This window comes from Ursus arctos, unplaced genomic scaffold (genome assembly GCF_023065955.2).
Source record: "Ursus arctos isolate Adak ecotype North America unplaced genomic scaffold, UrsArc2.0 scaffold_17, whole genome shotgun sequence".
In the NCBI taxonomy this organism is placed as follows: Eukaryota; Metazoa; Chordata; class Mammalia; order Carnivora; family Ursidae; genus Ursus; species Ursus arctos.
The window spans coordinates 55,609,118-55,631,272 of NW_026622841.1; the positions used below are offsets into that span (position 1 = coordinate 55,609,118).

Consider the following 22,155-nt stretch of genomic DNA (forward strand, 5'->3'; position numbering starts at 1 on the left):
CAACTTTATTTAAATCCAAACAGAAAACCAAAGTATCTTAAATTCTTCCCAAATGTGGCTGTCCGTTTTTATCTCTGTGCATGTGTATTTAGGGGATTAACGAGTTGGTTTTAGGAGCATGACAGACTCTCCATGTGGTAGAGGAGAGCTGGGGGCACTGTCCTGCTGCCCTTGGCACGAGAGGGTTATCAAGCAGGGGGGAGTCTCTCTGAGAGTAAGGGGCTCTGTGTTCCCAAAGTCTCGAGACATTCTGACTCCAGCAGGACTGAGAGAGCTTTGATTCTACCTGCCTCGTAAATGCCCCGAACAAGATGGCCCTGTGACCAGTCTGGGAGCTCGTGATGCACTTTTAGTGTTTTCTGTCAGATTGGAAGAGATGAGCTCGTGGCATTTTTATTATCCAGGTACCATAATTGATACAGTATTTAATTCACTGGGACAGACCTTTCTGTTATAATGCCCATGCCGAAACGTACAAAGATAGCAATCATGGTTTTGAAATGTGCTTTCAAAGGTCAGGGTGAGTTTTAGAAAATAAAAAATCTTTTAAGTTAGGTGGAAGCGGATTAGTGATAAAAGTCCCGTGTTCATTAATCAGACCTGCTTGCATACTTCACATGAGCGGAGCACTGTGTGGGACGCCGGAAGTGTGGGAGCGAGTCGGGTGTTGTCTGTCCCCCGTGCGCTCACATGGGCGGTCGGGTGGTCAGGGAGGCACAGGAGAACAAGTAGGTGCGTGGTTATTGGTGCAGTTGGTGCAGCCGAAAGGAGGGGCACAGCAATTCCGTTTCAGAGGACCGTGAGGAAGCCCTCATGAGCAAGTTAAGCGTTTACATTTGACTTTGATTAAAGCTCAAAATGCCCTCTCCCCCATGGCCGTACTCATCCATCCAAGTCAGAGTATGACCACCCTATGTTTCTAAGAGACACAGAGCCTTTATGTATTCTCTTCTGGCTCACTGGCTGGCATTACAGTGACAGCATAGATAGGGATGTTTACATCTTGCCAGACCCCCAACTGTAGCTTCAGGTATCTGAAATCCCATGCAGCATCCTCGTGGCCCTGGCTTCTGGGTTCCCTGTGGCCTCCTGCAGCTTCCTCCCTGCTGCTTCTGGGCGCGGAGCACCAGCCTGAGTGCCGACCCTCCTCCTGTTCCACCAGGCCCTTAGCGGTCTCAGCTCCGGGAGCCTGACGCCCGGCAGCATAGGGACCTCCTGTCTCTGTCCCTCTAACTGCAGACTTTCTACCTGTTCTGTACCCATCACAATGGCACCTTGGACACAACCCAGCACCACCTTGATGCCTTGACAAAAGAATACCCTTACATGAGGGGGCTAAACCAACTCCGTGTTCGCTCCCGCAGGTGGCGGAAAACCAGCAGCTGTTCGGGGCGCTCAAGAGCCTGCTGGAGGACCTGCGCACCGAGCTGCGCGAGGACGAGCATGCGCGGCGGCGGCTGCAGCAGCAGTACGCCAGCGACAAGGCCTCCTGGGACGTGGAGTGGGCCGCGCTCAAGTGCCGCCTGGAGCAGGTACCTGCCCGCAGGGCCTCCCCTGCTCGTGCTGTGGGACCTCTGCCATCTGGGCGGGGTGGGGAGAAGACGCGGTTCCTCAGATCCATGGTGATCTTTGTCCAAAGAGCTCGGGCTCCAACGGGAAAGCCAGGAACAGCTGCCTGCTCGCTCTCCTTAAAATTCCCAGCCTCGGGGCGCCTGGGTGGCGCAGCCGGTTGAGCATCTGACTCTTGATCTCAGCTCAGGTCTTGATCTCCGGGGTCATGAGTTCAAGCCAGGTGTTGGGCTCCATGCTGGGTGTGAAGCCTACTTAAAAAAAAAAAATTCCTAGCTTTTCCAAGGCACCTTCTTCTCCCTCCTATTGCCTCTCCCAAGTATGAAACACCATCTCCAGTGACCACGTTTTGACAGTAGCAGTTATTTTTCCATTCTGTGTTGAACAAGGCTGTATTTAGCCCCATCAGAGGGTGGTCAGCATGAAGTGGTGATCAGAACACACTGACATAGTTCAGACAGGTGCAGAGAAAAGATTGTGGCTTAGTTATCTCAGAAAAGGAAACTGTGTGCGTTCCTTTAGATTCCTCCAAATACTGAAAAGAGCTTGTAGACCTTCCACCGTGTGCCCTAGAAGTCTGATTAGTTTCCGTGGTCTTATTTCCCCTAGAGGAAACGGAGGCCCGGAGGAAGTGGCTGGTCTCAGATCACAGAGCCTTTAGCGCTCGAGCAGAGAGAACGGGGTCTTGCCTCCACCTTCCCAACCAAGCTGAGCCTCCTCGGAGATTTTAGACCATGGCCATGGTTGTTAAGGTCAGATGTAGCCAGAAACGTTCTTTTCTAAGTGTTTTCTCCCTGGAAGCCCTTAAAAGCAGTATCACCTCCTGCCCTGAGTCTGCTTGCCCGGATTGTTTCTCCAGGTTTCTTCCAGCCCCTTGATCATGATAGGAGGAAAAGTCTGTGCATCTTTGATACTCTACTTTCTGAGCCCTATTTTGAGGCCAATCTTAAAGTAATTAAAATTTTATATGAATTGGCTAGATCATGAAAGAAAAAAAAATTGCCCAGAAAGGAGACATCTTCCAAATGGCCTTGATAATAGATGAAAGAGCCTGTCATGCCAAAAGAAAACAGCCCCCCTGATACTCACAAGTTCATCTGCATTGCCAGCTGGCCTAGGGGCGCAGTGGATTCAGGCTTGCAGCCCCCGGTAGAGCGGAGACACTGCCTTCTCCACAGAGGAAGCAGCAAAGCATAGCAAAACCACAGCATCAGGCCAGGCTGGTGGAGCCGCTGACCCAGTTATGACTCCTGCCTACTCGCCTGATAGGAGATTCTTACTCGATGCTCTGTTTATCTTAGTGCACAGCCTGAACAGTCAGCAGTGGCGGCAAAATGAGTAAGATGCTCTCTGGTGAGCCGCCTTTAAACCTATTTTAAAATATGTTTATGGGGGAGAAAGCTAAATATTTTCAAAGATGTAAGTGTAGCTGAAGAAAGGAGGCCTAATCTTTGATATGTGCCAGTTTCAAAATATTTCATCTTTGTCTTAGAGAAACCTGGTAGCCACCCACACGCGTGCGACACGTAAAGCCTCAGGAAGCCTCACCAGACACCCAGAAATAGAATTAGGACTTCAGACTTAGAAGCCAGGTGGTAATAGGTAAAGATTCATCTTCCACCCAAATCATAAAATGAAGTTTCTGAAACAGTTGCAGCCCAGGAAGCCATGAATGTGGGCTGAAGCTAGTTTATTTATAATCCTCCCATCTTTACTTTCTTCTACTTAAAAGCAAAACAGTTGAGTTCTACCAAAAGTGAAGTATTTTATCTCAGTGGAGGTCATGTTGTGTCCATGGCCAAATCTGTGATTCCATCAGTTAGCCCCCCTGTCAGGCCTTGCTGTAGATGTCAAGGATCCAGCAACAAAGAAGACATTTCTTGAAGGGGCTCTCCGTGTGGTGGGAGACCCAGACAAGGGCTGTCACTTATAATAGTGTGATAAGTGCCCTGCCAGGCCTCTACACAGTGCTGCCAGGAAATAGGGGTGTGCAGGCCATGCACCTCAGCCCAAGGGTTAGGGAGGGGTTGTTTGTGAAAGTCCTGCTTAGAATGAGTCTCAGAAGATCAATAGGAGTGGATACATGGAAAAGGAGAGAAAGGATGTTTCAGACAAAAAAAAAATCATGAAAAAAGGGGTAAGTCCATCTGAGGAGCTGCACCTGGTCAGGTATGAGGGAAAAGAAAAATGTGCAAAATACTGAAACATTAATCCTGATTTTATCATGGAGGTAAAGCATTTTGATTTACATATTTAAAAGATTATTCTGGCTTCAAGGAAGAGAATGGACTAGAAGCCATCAGAATTGAATGGAGTAACATGGTCCCTAGGTAAAAATCCAGGGCTCTGCTGAACTAGAATGCAGAAAGTTGCATCTTTATGTTCATTAATCCTTCACTGAAATCTGTCATGTTCTGCAGCAGCAGTGTGCTCCCAGCTCCCTCCTCCATCCCCTGCACTGTTGCCACAGCTTACTCCTGTAAACACAATACATTGCAACTGGTTTTGCTTTAGACACTCAATAACACTTAAAAGCAATTAAACATACTTTTATTTGTATTTCTTCTGTCATTTCCAGTGTTCATTTTTTGTGTAAATCAGGGTGTCTCTTACTATCATAATCCTTCTGCCTGAAAACTTCCATCACTTCTTAAAGTACAGGTCTGCTGGCAATGTTTTTTTAAAATTTGTTGAAAAAGCCTTTTCCCCCTTTATTTTTGAAAGATATTGTTGCTGAGCATAGAAGTCTATCAATGTTGACATTTTTTCCCCTTCAGCTCTTTAAGGATGCCACTCCATCGTCTTCTGACTTGCATAGTTTCAGACGAGAGGTGTGCTGTCACTCATGTCTGTTTGTCCTGTGTCTGTCTGCCTCCAAGGTGTCCTGTTTGGTTTTCAGCAGTTTGAATATGATATATCTAGATGGAAATTTTTTTGCTTGTTTGTTTCTTTTGGTATTTAATCTCAAAAGACATTTAATGGATATTTATTGTAGACCAGTAGGTCCCACTACTGCTCCATCCCTCATTTCCATGTGGGGGCTGAGGATTTAGTGATGGACAGGGACCTGCCCTCAAGGACCTCTATAGAAGGACAGGCAAGATATGGTGGTAACTGAGTCCTGAAGTGGAGCTGAGATGCAGACCACAGGAAGCTAAGTGGACTCACTGCTTTATGTTTTGTGTGACTCTCTATGTCAAATGTTTGTAATTAGGACTTTAAAAATGAGAATTTTTTTTTTCCATGGGATTGGTCAAATCTTGGTTTAAACATGTTTCCAGGGATAATATGCAAGTGAGCTGAGATTTTCTTCACCTGTTAATACAAGATTTGCCAGGGGCTAAGGTCTAAGTCTTTTCTCCTTGCCAGCTGGAAGAGAAGACTGAGAAGAATTTGGGAGAATCAGGCTCTTCTGCCGACAGCAAAGGTGCATTCAAGAAGGAGAGGGAAACGCACCAGAAGCTCCTGGCTGACAGTCATGGCCTGGTCATGGACCTGCGCTGGCAGATCCATCACAGCGAGAAGAACTGGAACCGGGAGAAGGTGGAGCTTCTCGACCGTCTGGACAGAGACCGGCAGGAGTGGGAGCAGCAAAAGAAGGAGCTGTTGTGGAGAATAGAACAGGTAAGGGAGCACCCAGGCGCCAGCAAACAGGGAGGAGAGTACAGACAACTAAACTAACCTGGAAATTAGAGCACTTAGAGGGGAAAAAAAAAAGTTAGGCTAATGTTTCACGAGCTTCTGAAGAAAGAGGAAAAAAACGTAGAATTTCTAGCATTGGTGACCTAGACTCAGCCCTCGCGTTACACAGATCTTTCCATTGCAGGGTTTGTAGGTAACGTCCTTGTGTGTGTATATACGTGGGGTAGGTCTGTGGTCGGGGCTGGTGAGGGGGGTAACATTCTGAAGGAATGTAAAGACTAAACTTGAAACATGAGGTTATTTCAGGTCTTATAAGGTGATTCCTGCCAAAAAGCAAGCTACCTTTTAAGTTTGCTGCTAAAGATGTGGTCATAATGGCTGCTCCAACTTGAATGGAATTGCTGTCCATTAGTAAAGAAGTTGCTGAATTAAGTTGGAAATCAGGCTGTTTGCACCTGCTCTGGATATTGCTGAGCTGCGATTAGGTCGGACCATAGTCGAGGGAGGGAGCTGGTAGCTCATTCTCTTGAGCCAAACAAACAATTCAAACACCCAGATGAATTCAGGGGGAGAAAGGGAGTTGTTTTTCTACCTCCCGGAGAATCATTCTCTGCGTTGTGTCCAACTTAGGACAGTTTGCACAGTTGTGGTCATACCTGAGTGATGCACAAAGTAAATTTCCACATCAAACTGATAAAGGTTTGGAATTCTTCTCTGGCTGGATTTTTACATAGTATATATGGGTGGTATTATTATTATTATTATTATTATTATTATTATTTATTTTGGCCGTCACACTTAAAAATTTATGAGGCCTCAAGGAAATGTATTAATCAATAAGAAACTGAGTTCAGGAAAAATAACCTTATTACTCCATTACAAATAGCCATACTGCCTGCATTTATGTGGGAGCCTTTTGAAAATGTGTTCTGTCATCCCCAGATGTGATACCTGTGTTATGCTGGTGCAATGGCCGAAGTTAGTTTCTGCATGCTGTTGGGGAGGGAGAGAAGGTGAATGAACTAAAAAAAAGCCAGGAGCCTCTGGCTCAGAAACTGTGGAGAAGAAGGCACAGTGCAGATGGAATGGAGGGGAAGTTCTTCCTAGATTCGATTACTCATGCAACTGAGTCACCATATTGGTGTTTGATGTGTCTCATTTCAAAATTCCCCAAAGTCAATCAGAAGTAAGGTGGCCACTTCCTGTTTGGTCTAGAAATGCATCATTTGAAAAGAATCTTCTGTATTAAATCTCTGCCTATGCTCTCCTGAACAGATCAGCAGTTAGGTAGAAATCGCAGGGGCAAAAACAGCATGTATTCTTTTGAAGGGGTCACAGATTTGTCATACCCAGCTTCGGTTAACCAGTGTCTCAGTACCTCCAGACACCTCGTTATCAGGGACGGTCCCTCTTGGCCTTCCCTCTAGGAGCACTCACCCTGTCTGTCCCTCCTATGGTACAGCAAGGCCATCGTGATCCCTGCCACAGCCCTGCTGGGGTCCCCTGTGCCTGTTAGCTGTGGGCTCTTTGGTCTTGCCATAGCTTCTTTTTGGAAGTCACAGCTTGGATATAATTTAAGCAAATCTTTTAGGGTTTCACTTTTGGAAATGAGGAATCCCTAGTGAAGGAAAAGTAGTAGGACATCCGATGATCGTCAACTTTTGAAGAGTTAATGACCAGGGGAGGAGCAGCCACCCCATTTTAAGACTGTATTTTGAAGGGTAAGATTGGGCATGTGCCCAACTCCATTTCCCATTCACGTCAGTCTTCCGAGTCAGGACGTTTCCACTGAGCCAACAGCCTCAGAACCCGAGTCCTCAAGGTTCACATCTCTGAGCATAATGGATTCGAGACACGTGGGTTCCAGGCGTTCATCTGTTCCTGAAATCTGTGCAGTGGATCCCACAGGCTTTGTACAATGATCTCACTGCTGTTTTTAGAAGAGGATTTGCTGCCAGTGACTGATGCTGCACATACGCAGTTGTGGCTTTCAAAAATAAAGCCGGCCTTTTCCCCAAACAGTCAGCATTCTAAAAGAAGAGTTTATAAATCTTGGTGCCCAATCCCGAAAATTAGATGGAGCGGTTATCTTCGTTCTCTGGAAGAGGAAATTGACCAAAGTGTGTGTGTGTGTATGTGTGTGTGTGTGTGTGTGTGTGTGGTTTATCGTTCATTTAATTTTTAGCTCCACATTCCATAGATAAACAAGAAATACAGGTGAACATTCTTCGTAATATATGCTCTTGATATTTGACTACTTGGGGAGCCATGGAACCTTGACTGTGAACCTAATACAGATGGTGAAGGAAGTAACACTAAATCCATTTTCCACTTTGAGAACACGTGCTTCATGCTTGTTGGGTGTCATTGAATTCCTACATAATTTCTGTGCCGCATGAGGCATCTTATATGACAGATGGCTGTGGGAATGCGGTTCAGGTCACATAACACATGTCATCTATCTTAGCATCCCTTGTCCCAGTCCAGATTTGGCTGGGCGATAGTTAACTTTTATGGAGTCGCACTACATTTCTCGGTAGAATTAAGTTCCCAGTTAACATGCAGATGATAAAGGACTCGCCGCTGTACTAAAGACCTAAAGGAAAGACCATGTGTCGTCCCAGTCTCCTTCCAGTAACTTCCTTAAATCAGCTGCTTCTACAGTCTGAAAGGCCATTCTTCTCAAAGCCGTTCACAAAGTGACCTTTTTTCTTTTGACCAGTTCAGGTAAGGTGACACTGTGGAGGGCTTATTGTTTCCTGTATCATTTGAAATGCAAGTCTTTTCAGTTTTCTATTTGCATTAAAAGTCATTCCACTGCAGGATTGAAGTACAGTGGGTGCCCATGGCTGGTTCGAAATGACTCTCCTAGGAAACCCTATCCTTTTAAGGACCCATTATTCTATTACAACATCCCAGAGGCATCTTAGCAGCAGATACCTCCAGCTAAACCCATTCCAGTTCATTTTTAGGAAACCTAACACTGACCAGCTTTAGTGCGCCTTGCTCCTGGCTGCCTGTGTTTATTTTTGAATTCCCACTGTGCTGAGTTAGAATGTGCTCGTTAGAGGAGCCCTCCTCCTTAGTCATTCTTTCCTCCTCTTCACACACACCCTCGGTGCACATTTACAGCTCCGAGTGTGACTCTTGCATTTTAATTCCTTGCCCAGAATAGCTTTGAGATGATCATGTGTTAGAACTAAATTGTGCCGACTTGCATTTGATGAACGTAATAAAAAGCTTTCCCTTTTTGTTGTTGTTTTTTGTTTGTGTTTTAAAGAAAACATTTAGCATCTTTAAGAGAACTGGGAAGAATTGTGTCTTGGGGTGGAGGGGCTGGTAGAGATCAGAGGGGCCGAGCTGAAGCGATTGGCTTGTTCCCTAATTCAACTCTGACCCCATCTCAGACTCTAACATTGAAGCTCTGGCTGCTTGAATTACCATCTTTCTCAGAAAATGAAGATAATCCATTGTCTCAGGAATGATGAAAAATGAGTAAAAGTCCTTTGTCTCCATTATTTCACGTGGCTGATGATGAACAGGCCATGCTTACGTCCAGCTCCTGGACAAAGGCCTCGGTTAGGACACAGAGGTGTAGCTTGTGAAAGATGCTTCGTTAAAAAGTAAATTAATGCTTCCAGGGGAGTTGTAGAACTTGCTGGCACGGTCTCAGCACTTGAGGACTGAACATCTTTCCTCTTTCACAAATCCAAATGTCACTTTCACCCTTCAGAGAACTTTCTTAGCCAGGAGAGCAGCCCCCGCGGTGGTGGCGTGTGTGAACGTGTCATCTGGTAAAGACCCCAGTGGACACATGTAGGTGGAACTCTCCTCAGCCCTCCGCTGTGCTTTCTTTGCATGTTTCGAAAGGAAGGTGGTGAGGAAAGCTCTGGAGAGTCCAGGGGGAAGTGGTCCACTACGGTTTCTCCAGGGAGCGAGCATCCGCCCTGCACGCCATTCCCAGCCTTTCCCTGTGATTTCACGTTGGCTCCCTTCCTAAGTGGCTCCACATGGTTCGTTCTCGTGCCGTAAATCAGCAAGGCGTGTATCAGCGCACCCAGACCCCAGGGAGGTCAGTGCTGGTCTCGCTGACGAACAGTGAGCCCTGCTGGGCTTGCCTTGCCAGGGGCCCCCGTGCTGCTCCCGTCCACAGCAGGCAGCTGGGCGGTCCCCACGTTACAGATGAGGACACTGAGCTGGGGACACTGAGCTGGGGACTTCACTCCTGCCAGCAAACCAGCAAGCCACAGGACGGTGGCTCCCACTCAGGCCTTCCTCACTCTAGGGGCGCCTGCGTGTTCCCCACTATTGCTTCCTGCGTTTCCCAAGGCAGGCAAAAAAGGTGTGGTTCTAAAGAGGGTGGCTTATTTTTCCTTTTTCAGTCAGTCCAGATCTTTCATTAACTTGATAGCTAAGTTGTAATCCTCCCAAGCAAAGTGAGAAGTTGTTTTTGACACCAGTGGTTACAACCCAGTTCAATCACTTGGGTTGTAGATGGGACCCATTCCAAATGATTTGGAAATAATAGTGTTAGAATGAGGAAACTCTGCTAGTTAGGAAAATCAGATTCACCTTCAGAAGTTTGCTATCGCTGATGTGAGGGTGCCTTAATTTCTGAAGGTATGAAAGAGAGTTCTAAATATGTCATTTAACAGTGTTCAGTTTCTAAAAAATAAATGTATAGTTTCCCATGAACAGTGCTCCAAATGATATACAGTACTATATATATATATGTATATTATTGGCAGAAGGAGTTGGCTCATGTGTGCGGTTAATGCAGTGTTTCCAGTCCGGATAAAGTTGTGATTTGTTTTTAATAAAAGCATCTGTAATGTTGTATTACTTTTGAAATTAAGGTCAGAACTTTTAAGAACATTTACTTCTCACAGTCTTTCCGATGAACCCAAATGTAGTCCCAAACTGTGGAGAAGCAGCGGTCTTAGGGAGAGCAACAGACAGAGGAGTGAGGCTAATTGTTTTCATTTTTAAAACCCTCAAGTTGCAGAAAGAAAACAGTCCCCGGAGAAGTGGCAGTTTCCTCTGTGATCAAAAGGAAGGCAACATCCACCCCTTTGCCCACCCCGGAAGCCCCCGAATGCCTCGTCCCATGGGGATATGGCCCTGCGTAGACACCGACTCCACCCCATTTGAAGACCGGCCGCTGTCCAAGCTGAAGGAATCAGACAGATGTTCAGCACGGGAAAACCTCTACTTGGACGCCTTGTCTCTGGATGACGAGCCAGAGGAGCCTCCGGCCCGAGGGCCCCAGCGGGAGTTCAGGAACTGCCTCCCCCAGGTCGGCCTGGGATTTGGGGTCCAGTTACCTGCTGTGAGACCCGGGGGTTGTCAGGAAACCTGGCCACCTGGCCAGCAGGCGCAAATCGCAGCCTCTGGGTTGAGTAAGCATGAAACCCTCACAGTGCCAAGAGCTTTGCTGGCTGGCCCAGAGCCCAAACTCCTAGCGTGTGCTGCATTCGGTTTCACTTGGCCAACGTGTCTTGGGTTTGGAGACACAGGACTGTGTCCTGTGTAAACGAAAGTCTCACCCATGAGCGGGTCCAGTGAAACACACAGGAGGAGATCATTCATTCTGGGAAGTACAGGTCTGCAACCTCTCTTGAAATCACAGCAGCCTTCTGGTTCTAAACAACTTATTGGTAACAAAAAAATTCTGTTCTAAAGAAAGTACCTCACATGGGGAAATAATAAGTGTCACTAAACAGTGACATGGTATAAATTCTTATTCTGTGCAAAGGGGGGTGGAATCCAACACTTAGAAGCCGTGCGTAAATCAGATCGGCAAATCGGGGAGTAAGCTGTGGGCTGGAACTCCCATGGCGCCGTGTCAGGTTTTTCTGGTTATGCCCTTTCTACAGTGGGGTTGAAAACCGGGTTGGAGTTGAGGAATCATTACGTGTGAATCAGTTTAACAGTTGCTGTACCTGTCACTTAACCTGACAAAGACAGACTTCGAAGAGATCGTGTCAAGCAGTGTTGAAATGCGGGGCAGCTAGACTTCAGCCAGGTGCTGGGAGGTCAAGTGCGTTCTCAGCAGGAGGCGGCCAGGGGCATGACAGCACCAGGATGCTGCCCTGTTTGAGTCTACTGGCAACTCTCCTGGTGCAGCTGCACAGCAGAGAGGAAGCAGACTGGGGTCGGGAGCCTGCCCTGGTCCCGTCCACAGTGACCGGGGCCCGGTACTGAGCTGCACAGAGCAGAAGTCCTTGTAAGTTCACCTGATACCAAAGAGCCAAGCTCACAGCTGAGAAAGTGCTCAAGCCTAAGGCTGTTGCATCACCTTCTACAGTGAGGCTTAGACCAAGGGACAGAGCCTCCCGACTTCCTCTCTAGGGGGCCCCGTCTTCCCTCTCCCCCCCCACCTCCTCGTCCTCCTCTCTGTCTCTCTCTTACACACGCGTGTGCGCACACACACACACACACACACATTCAGATGTACTCAGATCTTACAAAAGCCAGCTTTGAGATTCACGTAGTTAGCTTCCTTTGAGGAAGCAGGAGAGCCACTTTCTTCATGACGAAGTGTATGGCCAGTTTTTCTCACTCACGGGGGCTCCTCCCTGGACTGCGGGAGCGCCAAGCCCTCATCACGCTGTGGCTTCTGGTTTTATTATTATACTTCAAAGGGCTGAGGGGCAGGAGCATTCCCGACCAAAACTGCGCCTCGGTGTACCTTTCAAGTGGTATTTTCCTGTGGCCGAAGAGCAAAACAAATCACTTAGCACATTGAAAGTGCCTGGCAACCAATATTAACTGATTCAGACGATCTTATTTCTTCTTTACAGGAAGAAGAAAATCACAAGGGAAATCTTCAAAGGTAAGCAAGACTGATGAAAGCAATAGCCGGCTACTGAAATTAAAACCTCTTGTTCTTAAAATTCTATCTTGTCCCCGCCGTCTGTGGTAACACTGTCTTGAGAATGACTTAAAGCAAGACTTCTGAATAAGTCGTTGCTTTATTATTATTGATTTCACAAATACGGCATTTTCCGTTATCAGCAATAGAAAGGCCAGAGACACGCTGTACGCATGTGGGTGTTAGTGTCATGGTGAGAACAGTTACAGTTGTGTGGGGTGTATATAAAGGAATGTTGTGTCTGGTGGTTTCTGAAAAGTCCACAGAAACCCCTCACTTCTCATTTAGTCTGGAAAGACTCCCTCTTGATGTGCTGTGAGACATCTTTTTTTTAAAAGATTTTATTTATTCGACAGAGAGACAGCCAGTGAGAGAGGGAACACAAGCAGGGGGAGTGGGAGAGGAAGAAGCAGGCTCATAGCGGAGGAGCCTGATGTGGGGCTCGATCCCAGAACGCTGGGATCACGCCCTGAGCCGAAGGCAGACGCTTAACCGCTGTGCCACCCCGGCGCCCCATGTGAGACATTTTATATACTGTGCACTTGAAGCTCTGCCGGGAGGATTTATTAAACTATTTCCCGGCAGTAAACCTTGACGTAAATACAAAGCAAGTCATGCCGGTGGTGTTAGTTATCAGCTATGTTAGGTCGTTTGTATGATAGGATGTACCTGAAAAGACACATCTAAGCAAATTTGTTTAAATTTAAACATTAAAAATACACAGCGGAGCGGAAGGATTTCCTGTACACAGTCCCCCCACCGCCCACCCCCCACACATGCTTTTTCCTTACAGATGATCACATGCTGTTTCCACCACAGGAAACTTCTCCTCAGGGCAATTCGCTGTTTCCAGATCTCCTCGTCCCTGGTTTTCCTATTGAACTTCAAGTCCGTGAATTACTGTGTCCTGCCCATTTTGCCCTGTATCGGGTTTATCCACAACCACCCAAAATGCCTGTGGTGCGCTGCTGGCCTTCAGGCTGTCTTGTCTGGTCGTTCTCGGACAGTCCGGGGCCGCGTTCAAGAACTAGAGCCTGGTTTCAGAGCACATCTGCCTCTCGCTAGCCGTGTGCCCTGGGGTGACTTAGGTAATAACTACCTTGTGCCTCAGTTTCCTCATCTGTAAACAGAAGGAATTTCCATTTCTTTACAGCTTTAATGTGTTACTACACATGAAACAGCAACGCCCGACACAGAGGGAACAGGCAGCAAAGTTTAGCTCTCTTCACAGAGCTCTTCCCTGCATAGTAGCTCTTATTTTTTATCTCTTTTTTTTTAAGTTTATTTATTTTTTTTGGTGATCTCTGCACCCAACGTGTGGCTCGATCTCACAATCCTGAGATCAAGAGTCGTACACTCCACCGACTGAGCCAGCCAGGCGCCTCCTATTTTTTATATTTGTTGCTGCTATTAATTTCAAAAGTCATCCATATTTTAAAAAGTTAATCTTAAATTAAAACTTAAATATCACAATATCAGAAATATTATTAAAACTTACATATCAGCAGCGCCTGGGTGGCTCAGTGGGTTAAGCGTCTGCCTTCAGCTCAGGTCATGATCTCGGGGTCCTGGGATCGGGCTCTGCATCGGGCTCTGCGCTCGGTGGGGAGCCTGCTTCTCCTCTCCCTCTGCCCCTCTGCCCACTTGTGTTCTCTCTATCTCACGCTCTCTCAAATGAATGAATAAAATCTTAAAAGAAACCTTACATATCAAAATGTCCGAGGTATGAAAGTACATGTGTTGTCCGCACCATCCCCTTCTCCCTCTTGCTTCTAGCAGTTTCCTGTCTTCCCTCCGTACTTTTTCTTCTGTGCGCCTTCACACACTGGCACGTTTCAGATGTGTCCTGGTTTTGTATCTGTTTCACGTTGGCCACTGCTAAGGCTGCTGTGTCCCCTTTCTCTGCCCACATCACCTCCGTTCCACGAAATCCATCCAAGCCCTGGAGGTGGAAAGGCCCCACACAGGCGCACTGGCTTAACTCTGAGGATAGTTCCTCCATGAGCAGCAACGGGTCTTAGACAAGCCGTGTCCAAGAAATGCAGAAAGAGTTGGGGTTTCAGTACCTACAGAGCACTTCCAGCCCCCAGTGAACAGCATTCTGAAGCTCATTTTTTTTTTTTAAGATTTTATTTATTTGACATAGAGAAAGAAAGAGAGTACAAGCAGGGGGAGCAACAGAGGGAGAGGGAGAAGCAGACTCCCCGCCGAGCAGGGAGCCTGATGCGGGGCTGGATCCCAGGACCCTGAGATCATGACCTGAGCAGAAGGCAGATGCTTAACCCACTGAGCCACCCAGGCACCTGAAGCTCATTATTAATTCAGCAGCTCCTTGACTTGGCCAGAGGCAAGAAGAGAAAAATCACGCTTGCCAGAAAGCTTCATACCCATGATAAACTGACCCATCCCTTCTATTTCTTTTTATTTTCAGTGCTAGTTGTAGCCAGCTTTCGGTTATTCATCGGGCCATGGGAGAGTTTGTAGATTATTTCTAAACAGAAAATATCACTAACTCTTGCCCCTAGTGAGAAATAACAAGATCAAAGGCCTACTGGTACCATTTGTAGCCTGTTCTCTTTTACCCCAGAGTGGCGACCACAAGAGCATGTGTCCCCAGGGTGAGGGTAAAGGCGCCCAGAGTTTTGCCGGTTCTGTGGGCCAATCCATGTGGTACACAGACCCCAATTCTGGCCTCACCATCATTAATGGTTTCTGCAGTGGCGTGACCCATGTACTGTCCATCTGGGACCTGTTTGGCAGCACCTGTGCTGGTCTGAAACCCTAGGTATTTAACCTTCTGTTTGGGGTGTGCAGATATAAATATGTCCTATGAGAAAGTGGTCTAGTTGCAGAGACCGTGAGTCTGCATATGCCCCGCCTCCCCGTCCACCCCAATAAGAGGGTTTTCTGGCCAGAGGGTCCCGGCCTGAGCCTCCTTCCTGGCCGCCCCTGCTTTGCCCTGGGTGGGTTGACTAGCTGCCTGAGCACTCCAGCAACCTCCTGTCTTAGCATTTTGGAATCCCCAGCCCCTCATACGGTGCCTGTGCTGGCCTATAGGAGGCAGTCAGGACTTTCATACCAAATAGAAATATATTGGACGAAAGCACTAGTGTGTACGGCAGAATCTGCACCCAAACCACATCCGCCAGGCAGCACTTACCCCGACCTGGCTGTTCCTTTAGCTCACCCTCTTCGCCCTCCCATGGGTTTGTGTGTCTGCAGGCGTCTTCCTCTTGCCCAGGAATACAGGAGGAGCAAGAACACGGAACAGGCTGCGCTGTACAGGAGAGAGCGGGGGGAGGGGAGAGCCGAGCCCTGTTGGTGGATTTCGACAGGGCCGGATGGAGTTTCTGTTTGAAGTCGTATTTGGAAATTACATGCCCACCCGTCACACCTTCCACGTCCCTCCTTTGCTCCACATCTTCCATTTGGCCTCTGGAGATGACAGTTGGTACAGTTGACCCCCGAACAACACGGATTGAACCACACAGGTCCACTTAGATGTGGATTTTTTCCAGTAAATACAGTACAGTACTGTAAATGTATTTTCTCTTCCTTATGGTTTTCTTAATAACATTTTCTTTCATTAGCTTATTTTATTACAATAATACAGTATTTAATACATATACAAAATATGTGTTAATAGACTTTATCTTATCGACAGGGCTTTCGTTCAACAGTAGGCTATTAGTAGCTAAGTTTGGGGGAGTCAGAAATTGTACATGGATTTTCAACTGCATGGGGGTCAGACCCCCTAACCCCTATGTTGTTCAGGGGTCAGCTGTACTTCACTAGACGTTCATCCAATGAGGATGAGGCTGGCGGCTGAACAGGACTTCAGATTATAGCTGTGATGTTGTGCTACCCACCCCTCCTCGGATACCATTCGCTGGTTTGGGAACAGGATGGGGTTGTGTTCCCGTCAGTCGCACGAGCACCTGCCACAGTGCCTGGAACTCAGGAAACTCCTAGTAGGTGAAGAATTGCAGGCACTCGTCAGCCAGGTGTCCTTCCTATGGAGCATCCAAAGGCCAAAATAAAAACATTCCGAGGTGGGTTTGGAGCCTAGCTCTGACCACCCCAGAGCCCAGCCTTCTTCTTGTTCCCATAGTATTTCAGGGCCGCCTGTATTACATTCTGACTCATACAAGGCTCCCAGAACAATTCCAGAGCCATTAAAAGTCCAGTGAACATCCAAGGGGCTGCTTGGGAGCGGAGAACATCAAGCGACTAGAAGGTGTTCCGATAGTCGTGGCGGAGACTGACGCACGACGGGCACCTCTCCTGTGGGCAGGACGCGCGTGCTGCGCTGGGTCAGGGGTGGCAGGTGAGCACACTTCCTGGCCGGCAGGCAGCTGACACCCTCTTCTCTCCCCCTTTCCCAGGGCTGTGTCTGTGTCCTCCATGTCTGAGTTCCAGCGTCTGATGGACGTCTCTCCCTTCCTGCCGGAGAAGGGCCTGCCGGCTGCCAGCAGCAAGGAGGACGTCACCCCGCCCCTGTCTCCTGACGACCTGAAGTACATCGAGGAGTTCAACAGCAAGAGCTGGGACGAGAGGCCCCCAGAGCCCTGGGCAGACAGGACCGAGGGGGGGCTGGCAGGGAGCGAGGCCACTGCCGAGCCTTTCCCCGACTCCTCCTGGTACCTCACCACGAGTGTCACCATGACCACGGACACCATGACCAGCCCAGAGCACTGCCAGAAGCAGCCCCTGCGGAGCCACGTGTGCGCCGAGCAGGCCGGGGTGCGGGTGCTGCACAGCCCGCCCACCGTGCGCAGGGTGGACAGCATCGTGGTGGCAGGGGGTGAGGGCAAAGGCCGGTCGGAGCCTGAGTGCCCGTTTCCCACAAGCAGAGCCAGGGGGGGCGCTGGAGACACAAAGGGGGGTCCTTCAGAACATGTGCTTAGCAGGTGGCCTTGTGCCCCCTCCAGACACCCCCGAGACTATGTGGAGGGAGCGCTGCGGCCCCTCGAAAGCGCCCTCTGCACGCCCCTGGGGTTTGCCTCCCCACTACACAGCCTGCAGATGTCCAAGAACATGAGTGATGACATGAAGGAGGTGGCCTTCTCTGTCAGGAACGCCATATGCTCTGGTCCCCCCAAGCCTCCACTCAAGGACATGGCCTGCCAGACCAATGGGTCCCGGACAACGGGGACACAGACCGTCCAGACCATCAACATTGGCCTGCAGACCGAAGCCCTGCGTGGCAGCGCCATCACCAGCAGCCCCCACAAGTGTCTCACGCCAAAGGCAGGGGGTGGTGCCACGCCCGCATCGTCTCCTTCCCGAGGCCTTAGGAGCAGGCAGGTAGCCCCTGCCATCGAGAAGGTGCAGGCCAAGTTTGAACGCACATGCTGCTCCCCCAAGTACGGGTCTCCCAAGCTGCAGAGGAAGCCCCTCCCCAAAGCTGAGCAGCCAAATAGCAGGACCTCCCTGGGGCTGGCCCCAAAGGGGTGCAGCGAGTCAGCCTGGGCCCGCTCTACCACCACGAGAGAGAGCCCTGTGCACACCGCCATCAACGATGGCCTCTCCAGCCTCTTCAACATCATCGACCATAGCCCCGTGGTGCAGGACCCCTTCCAGAAGGGGACGCGGGCCGGGAGTCGGTCTCGCTCAGCAGAACCTCGGCCGGAGCTGGGCCCAGGCCAGGAAACTGGCCCCAGTTCCCGGGGACGGTCCCCCAGCCCCATCGGGGCTGGCTCAGAGACGTGGAGGGAGGATGGGGGAGAGGGCACGCCCTTGAGGCAGGACTTATCCGCTCCCCCTGGTTACACGCTCACTGAGAACGTAGCCCGGATCCTGAACAAGAAGCTGTTGGAGCATGCCTTAAAGGAGGAGAGGAGGCAGGCCCCCCACGGGCCCCCAGGTCTTACCAGTGACAGCCACATGGGAGAAACAGCCAAAGCTGAACCAGGGTCCATCGAGGTAATAAGGCTGAGTATTCTAACCCTCACCCCACCAGCTCTTCTGTTTAGATGCCAGGAAAATATGTGTCAACCTGGGGTTTTGCTAGGTCATCTGATTTCAAGAATCCTTATCCATAATAGGTTCTTGTGAGCTGGGAAGGTACAGGGTTTATGGGAGAATGGAATAGGCAGAAACAAGCCCTGACCTACTCCTAAAGAAAAGTTCATATTATTGTCCTCAGTGATCTTTTCTTGAAGATGCAGCTCAGGGTTTGGCTCAGGTTCTCTGGTCTGGTTGTAGGTGATTGCTGCTTGGCTGTCTGGGCCTTTTACTTCATAATTCGCCCTCTTCCCGTGTGAATCTGTGTCCTAGAAATGTGTGTGTGTGAAGTGTGTGAGAGTCACTCAGGGCTCTGCGTGCTCGAGATCTTTATCCGGGACAACACAACGGAGCGGGTGTGATAGCGTGGATACTAGAACATTCTCCGTCAGGAACGTACCAGAAGGTCTAGATTCCAGTGCGGGCTTCAGTACACACTAGCAGTCCTCTGTCTCCCAAATCCCGTGCCCTCTGCTACCACGAATCTCCCTGGAGGTAAAACCAGGCGAAACAGATGGATAAGATCAAAAGCCTGCCTTCAAACGATGTGATTACTACTATTATCCCCCTCACATCTCTCATATTATCATCACACTATATAGGACCACACATCCCGGCCCCTGTTATCATTATGCGATTATTATTATATCCCCCTTGACATTATTCACCAGTGGGTCAGCCTTGAATTTTGTTCTCACACGTTTCCACATGAAGTATGTCCATAGCACAGCACTTTAAAAACAATCCGTGTTTCCACTTCAGGAATGAGCAAAACAAAACAAAGCCCGACATGCTGGGAGCGAAAGGGTGGGGCTGCGGGCCTGGTGCGGTGAGGCTGCGCTCGGTCCCCACCTCCGTCAGACACTGGTCAGCCGGGGATCCCGCGTGCAGACTGGAGGGTGAGGCCAACTCACCACTAGCCTAGATGGACAGACTCCACACCCGGGGCATCCAGATACCCATAACCATTCTCCAGGCAGCTCCTGCAGGTGGCAAGGGTCAGAGAGGAGAGACATACGCTCGCCGGGCTGCGGCCCTGCTCTGCCACCGTGGCCCAGGCAGCGCTGGCTTCACAGGTAGGGAGACATGGCAGGTGTGTTTCCACATTTCCCTGGTGGGGGGAACCAGGGGCTCCCAGTTTAACCCACCAAGGAGTAGTCAATTCAAAATATAGAGTTTAAAGCTGAAATAGGTCAAACCATGTTGAAATTGCCAGTGACCTGCAGAAAATGGCAATTGCCATTTCATTCAACCTAATATTGATAGTATATTGGCCACGTTCCAAACATACACATCTCTGTGATAAAGTTGTTTACGTGCTCTGAGAAGACCAGATACCATGGCTGAGTGTTCTCGGGTGACAGATGGTGTCTTCTGCGGGCTTCTGTTACCCCCCTCCCTCCAGGGGCCTGAGGTGAGTGACTCAGTACTGCAGAGGGCTTGTTTGTGTGAGTGCCCTACCTTCTTAGGGCTCTGGAGGAATCAGTTGAAATGAGGGCTCTGTCCCAAAGCATTAACTGGCTGTGTCTGCAATGTCCATTAATATTAGAAACTAAGGAGAAATTAATGTTTAGGAACCAAAAAGGGCTTTGAGTTACAGTGACTGCTCCAGGCAATCTATGATAGTAGAAAGACAACCGCTTAATGGCTAAATCACAGCTCTAAGACATGAAGATGGTTTTATCAGAACCGAGCTATGCCTGTCCCCCTGCCACTTGGGTCCTCTATAAAGTGTCTGAGTAGATTTTCTTCTCACTGAGTGTGTTCGCTACCAAAGACATGATTGGCCAAGTTCAGGGATTCAGGACCTGCGCGGAGCACTCACTGGCAGAGACTGAACGTTGTGGGCTCTTTTTTCCTTTTCTGTTGGAATTTTGCTTGTTCTAGATTCCAGGTCTTCCTCGTCTAAACTGACTTCCTATATTAGGCCCATTGGAAACCCCTCCCCATCACTCCATAAATTATGTAGTAAGTAATTCTGGGTTTCCATTCCAAAATCACCAGGACTAATACTGATTATCCAGCCTGCACTGAGCGCCTGGCTGTGGATCCTTCCCTGAATGTTCCCTCGGAGGCCTGGACATGGGCCTCCCTGGTGGGGGCACAACAGGAAATCTCCCTTGTCTTTTCTCCATCCTGCCCCATGGCTATATTTATCCTCTTTTTCTCTTGTAAAGCTGGTGCTACAGCTCTACCCTGCGGAGAAGCTAAGAGGGGAGTTGTGGTGTAAGGAAAAGAATATTCTGGAAATGCAGTGCTACTCTTTACTCCCTTGTCTAGTGGAAAATACAAGGGGAAATTTTTAGCGTAAGCAGTGGCCACGTGATCCTTGTGACTAAAACAGACCATTTAATCCTCTGTTTCAAGTACAGCAGTCATGTGACTTCCATCTCTATGCACCCCAAAGGCTTTCTGAAATGTGAAATGCTAAAGGGCAAATCAGGGAAGAACAGAAAGCAGAAGGGAGAGGTCTGTTACTGTTCTGTCGTGAGGGTCCTTCCGTGCTCCGAACTGCCTGGACCCACGCAGAGAGAGGCCCGTGTACCTGCAAGCACGCCTGCCCTCTTCTGCAGGCCTCACGTTTCTCCTGGTAGCTGTCCCAGGAACTGCCACCAGGCTTGTTGACTTTAAACCTTTACTGTTCCTCTGTTTTAAAAAATACTTTCCAACCTACTTGCTTTTCTTTTCTTTCTCTGTCTGTTCTGTCCAGAACCAAACTGTCTTACTAACTGCCCCCTGGGGACTCTAGCCCTGCCTGCCTCACGCCGTAAGTGCTCTCTACCTTCTTTGCACACCGTCTGGAAAGGTCCTCTGTGTAATTTGGGGTTGGTATCTGACACTCAGAAACAAGGCCGATCATGCCAGCTAGATCTGCCTTGTCCATGGAGCCTGCTGCCTGCCTGCACTAGCCTGGAGTCCGTCTTCAGGGTCAGATCGGCAGGCCTAGACTTTCCCAGTTGCTCCACGGAGTAGCGAGTGCTCACTGTGAAGAAATCCTGCTGAGATTCCCGCTCTCTGCTTTCAGAGGGGTAAAGGGATATTGGCGAGAGAGGGGACTGTCTCGGGCACAGAGGCCTGGTTTGTGGGGGTCTGAGAGCTGCGCGTTTTCCCAGTCTGCCTGCACCTGCTCACTGGTATTCTGGAAACACATGCACACCACCAGATACTATAATGAGGTGTGAGCTTAACACGATGAGGCTTTTCTCTCTTTTTCAACAGCCGCACCAGAAGGAATAAATCCAAATGTATCTTGTCCTTCCAGGTGACCACCATAGGTGACATAGCGACTGCTCAATAAATATTTGTTGGATGAATCAACAACAAAGCCATCCCTTGTTCCAAAAAACAGCCTCAGAATTGCCGTCTGAGCCCGAACTGAGGCGTGTGAAAAAAGACCAACTTACTGTTTGATCGAGAGTTAGTCACCCACCCACCTCACCCACTGGTCTTAACTCGGAGTGCTAAATACAGAAATACGGTTGGCTCTCAAAGACGAAAAAGGTGCTCGCAAGATAAAATGACCACACAGCCTCTTGCAGTAGCCTCTCTGGGAAGGACAAGATCGTTTGCTTGTCTGTGCTGGTGTGTTACTGAGGGAAAAGTTGGTCCTTAAACCCATGGTCACACATTTCTTCCTACCGGGGTTCACATAGGGAAGAGGTGGCACCCCGCTGTCTGATCAGAAGCCTGTCCTGGTTCCGCAGCGGCCAGGTGGAAAGGGGCTGCAGTGGTGTGGGAAAAAGAACCATGGCAGCAGCCATCCCAGCATTCAACACACCTGCCCCACATGTAACACACTCATACACAACGCACTTACACCCTACACGACACAACACCTAAATCTTACAATACCAGGAGCAGAGACAGAAAAAGACAAAGCGGTGGCGGATTTCCGGAGCCCCGCATCTCCAGCGCATGCGCACCCGCGGGCTGAGGTGAGGGGGCACAGCTCACCCTGCCTAGTTTGCCTTTCAGCTATTTCAGGCCGGGCCTCGTGGGCGAGGGCTTCCTGGTTGCCATGGTTCCCATCAGGGGAGTGCTTTGCTCATCAAGGCTTCCCCATC

At 49.1% G+C, this 22,155-nt stretch overlaps 1 protein-coding gene across 3 annotated transcripts in view; it reads left to right on the forward strand.

Moving 5' to 3' along the window:
- Positions 1 to 22,155, forward strand: part of MTCL1 (microtubule crosslinking factor 1) — a 120,493-nt gene that overhangs the window by 95,858 nt on the left and 2,480 nt on the right. For all 3 annotated transcript variants that reach the window (XM_057313237.1, XM_044382846.3, XM_057313238.1), the window contains 5 exons: positions 1,365 to 1,532; positions 4,939 to 5,193; positions 10,211 to 10,507; positions 12,015 to 12,046; positions 16,471 to 18,010. In XM_057313237.1, coding sequence (XP_057169220.1) covers positions 1,365 to 1,532; positions 4,939 to 5,193; positions 10,211 to 10,507; positions 12,015 to 12,046; positions 16,471 to 18,010 — 2,292 coding nt within the window. The remainder of the gene's footprint in view (positions 1 to 1,364; positions 1,533 to 4,938; positions 5,194 to 10,210; positions 10,508 to 12,014; positions 12,047 to 16,470; positions 18,011 to 22,155) is intronic.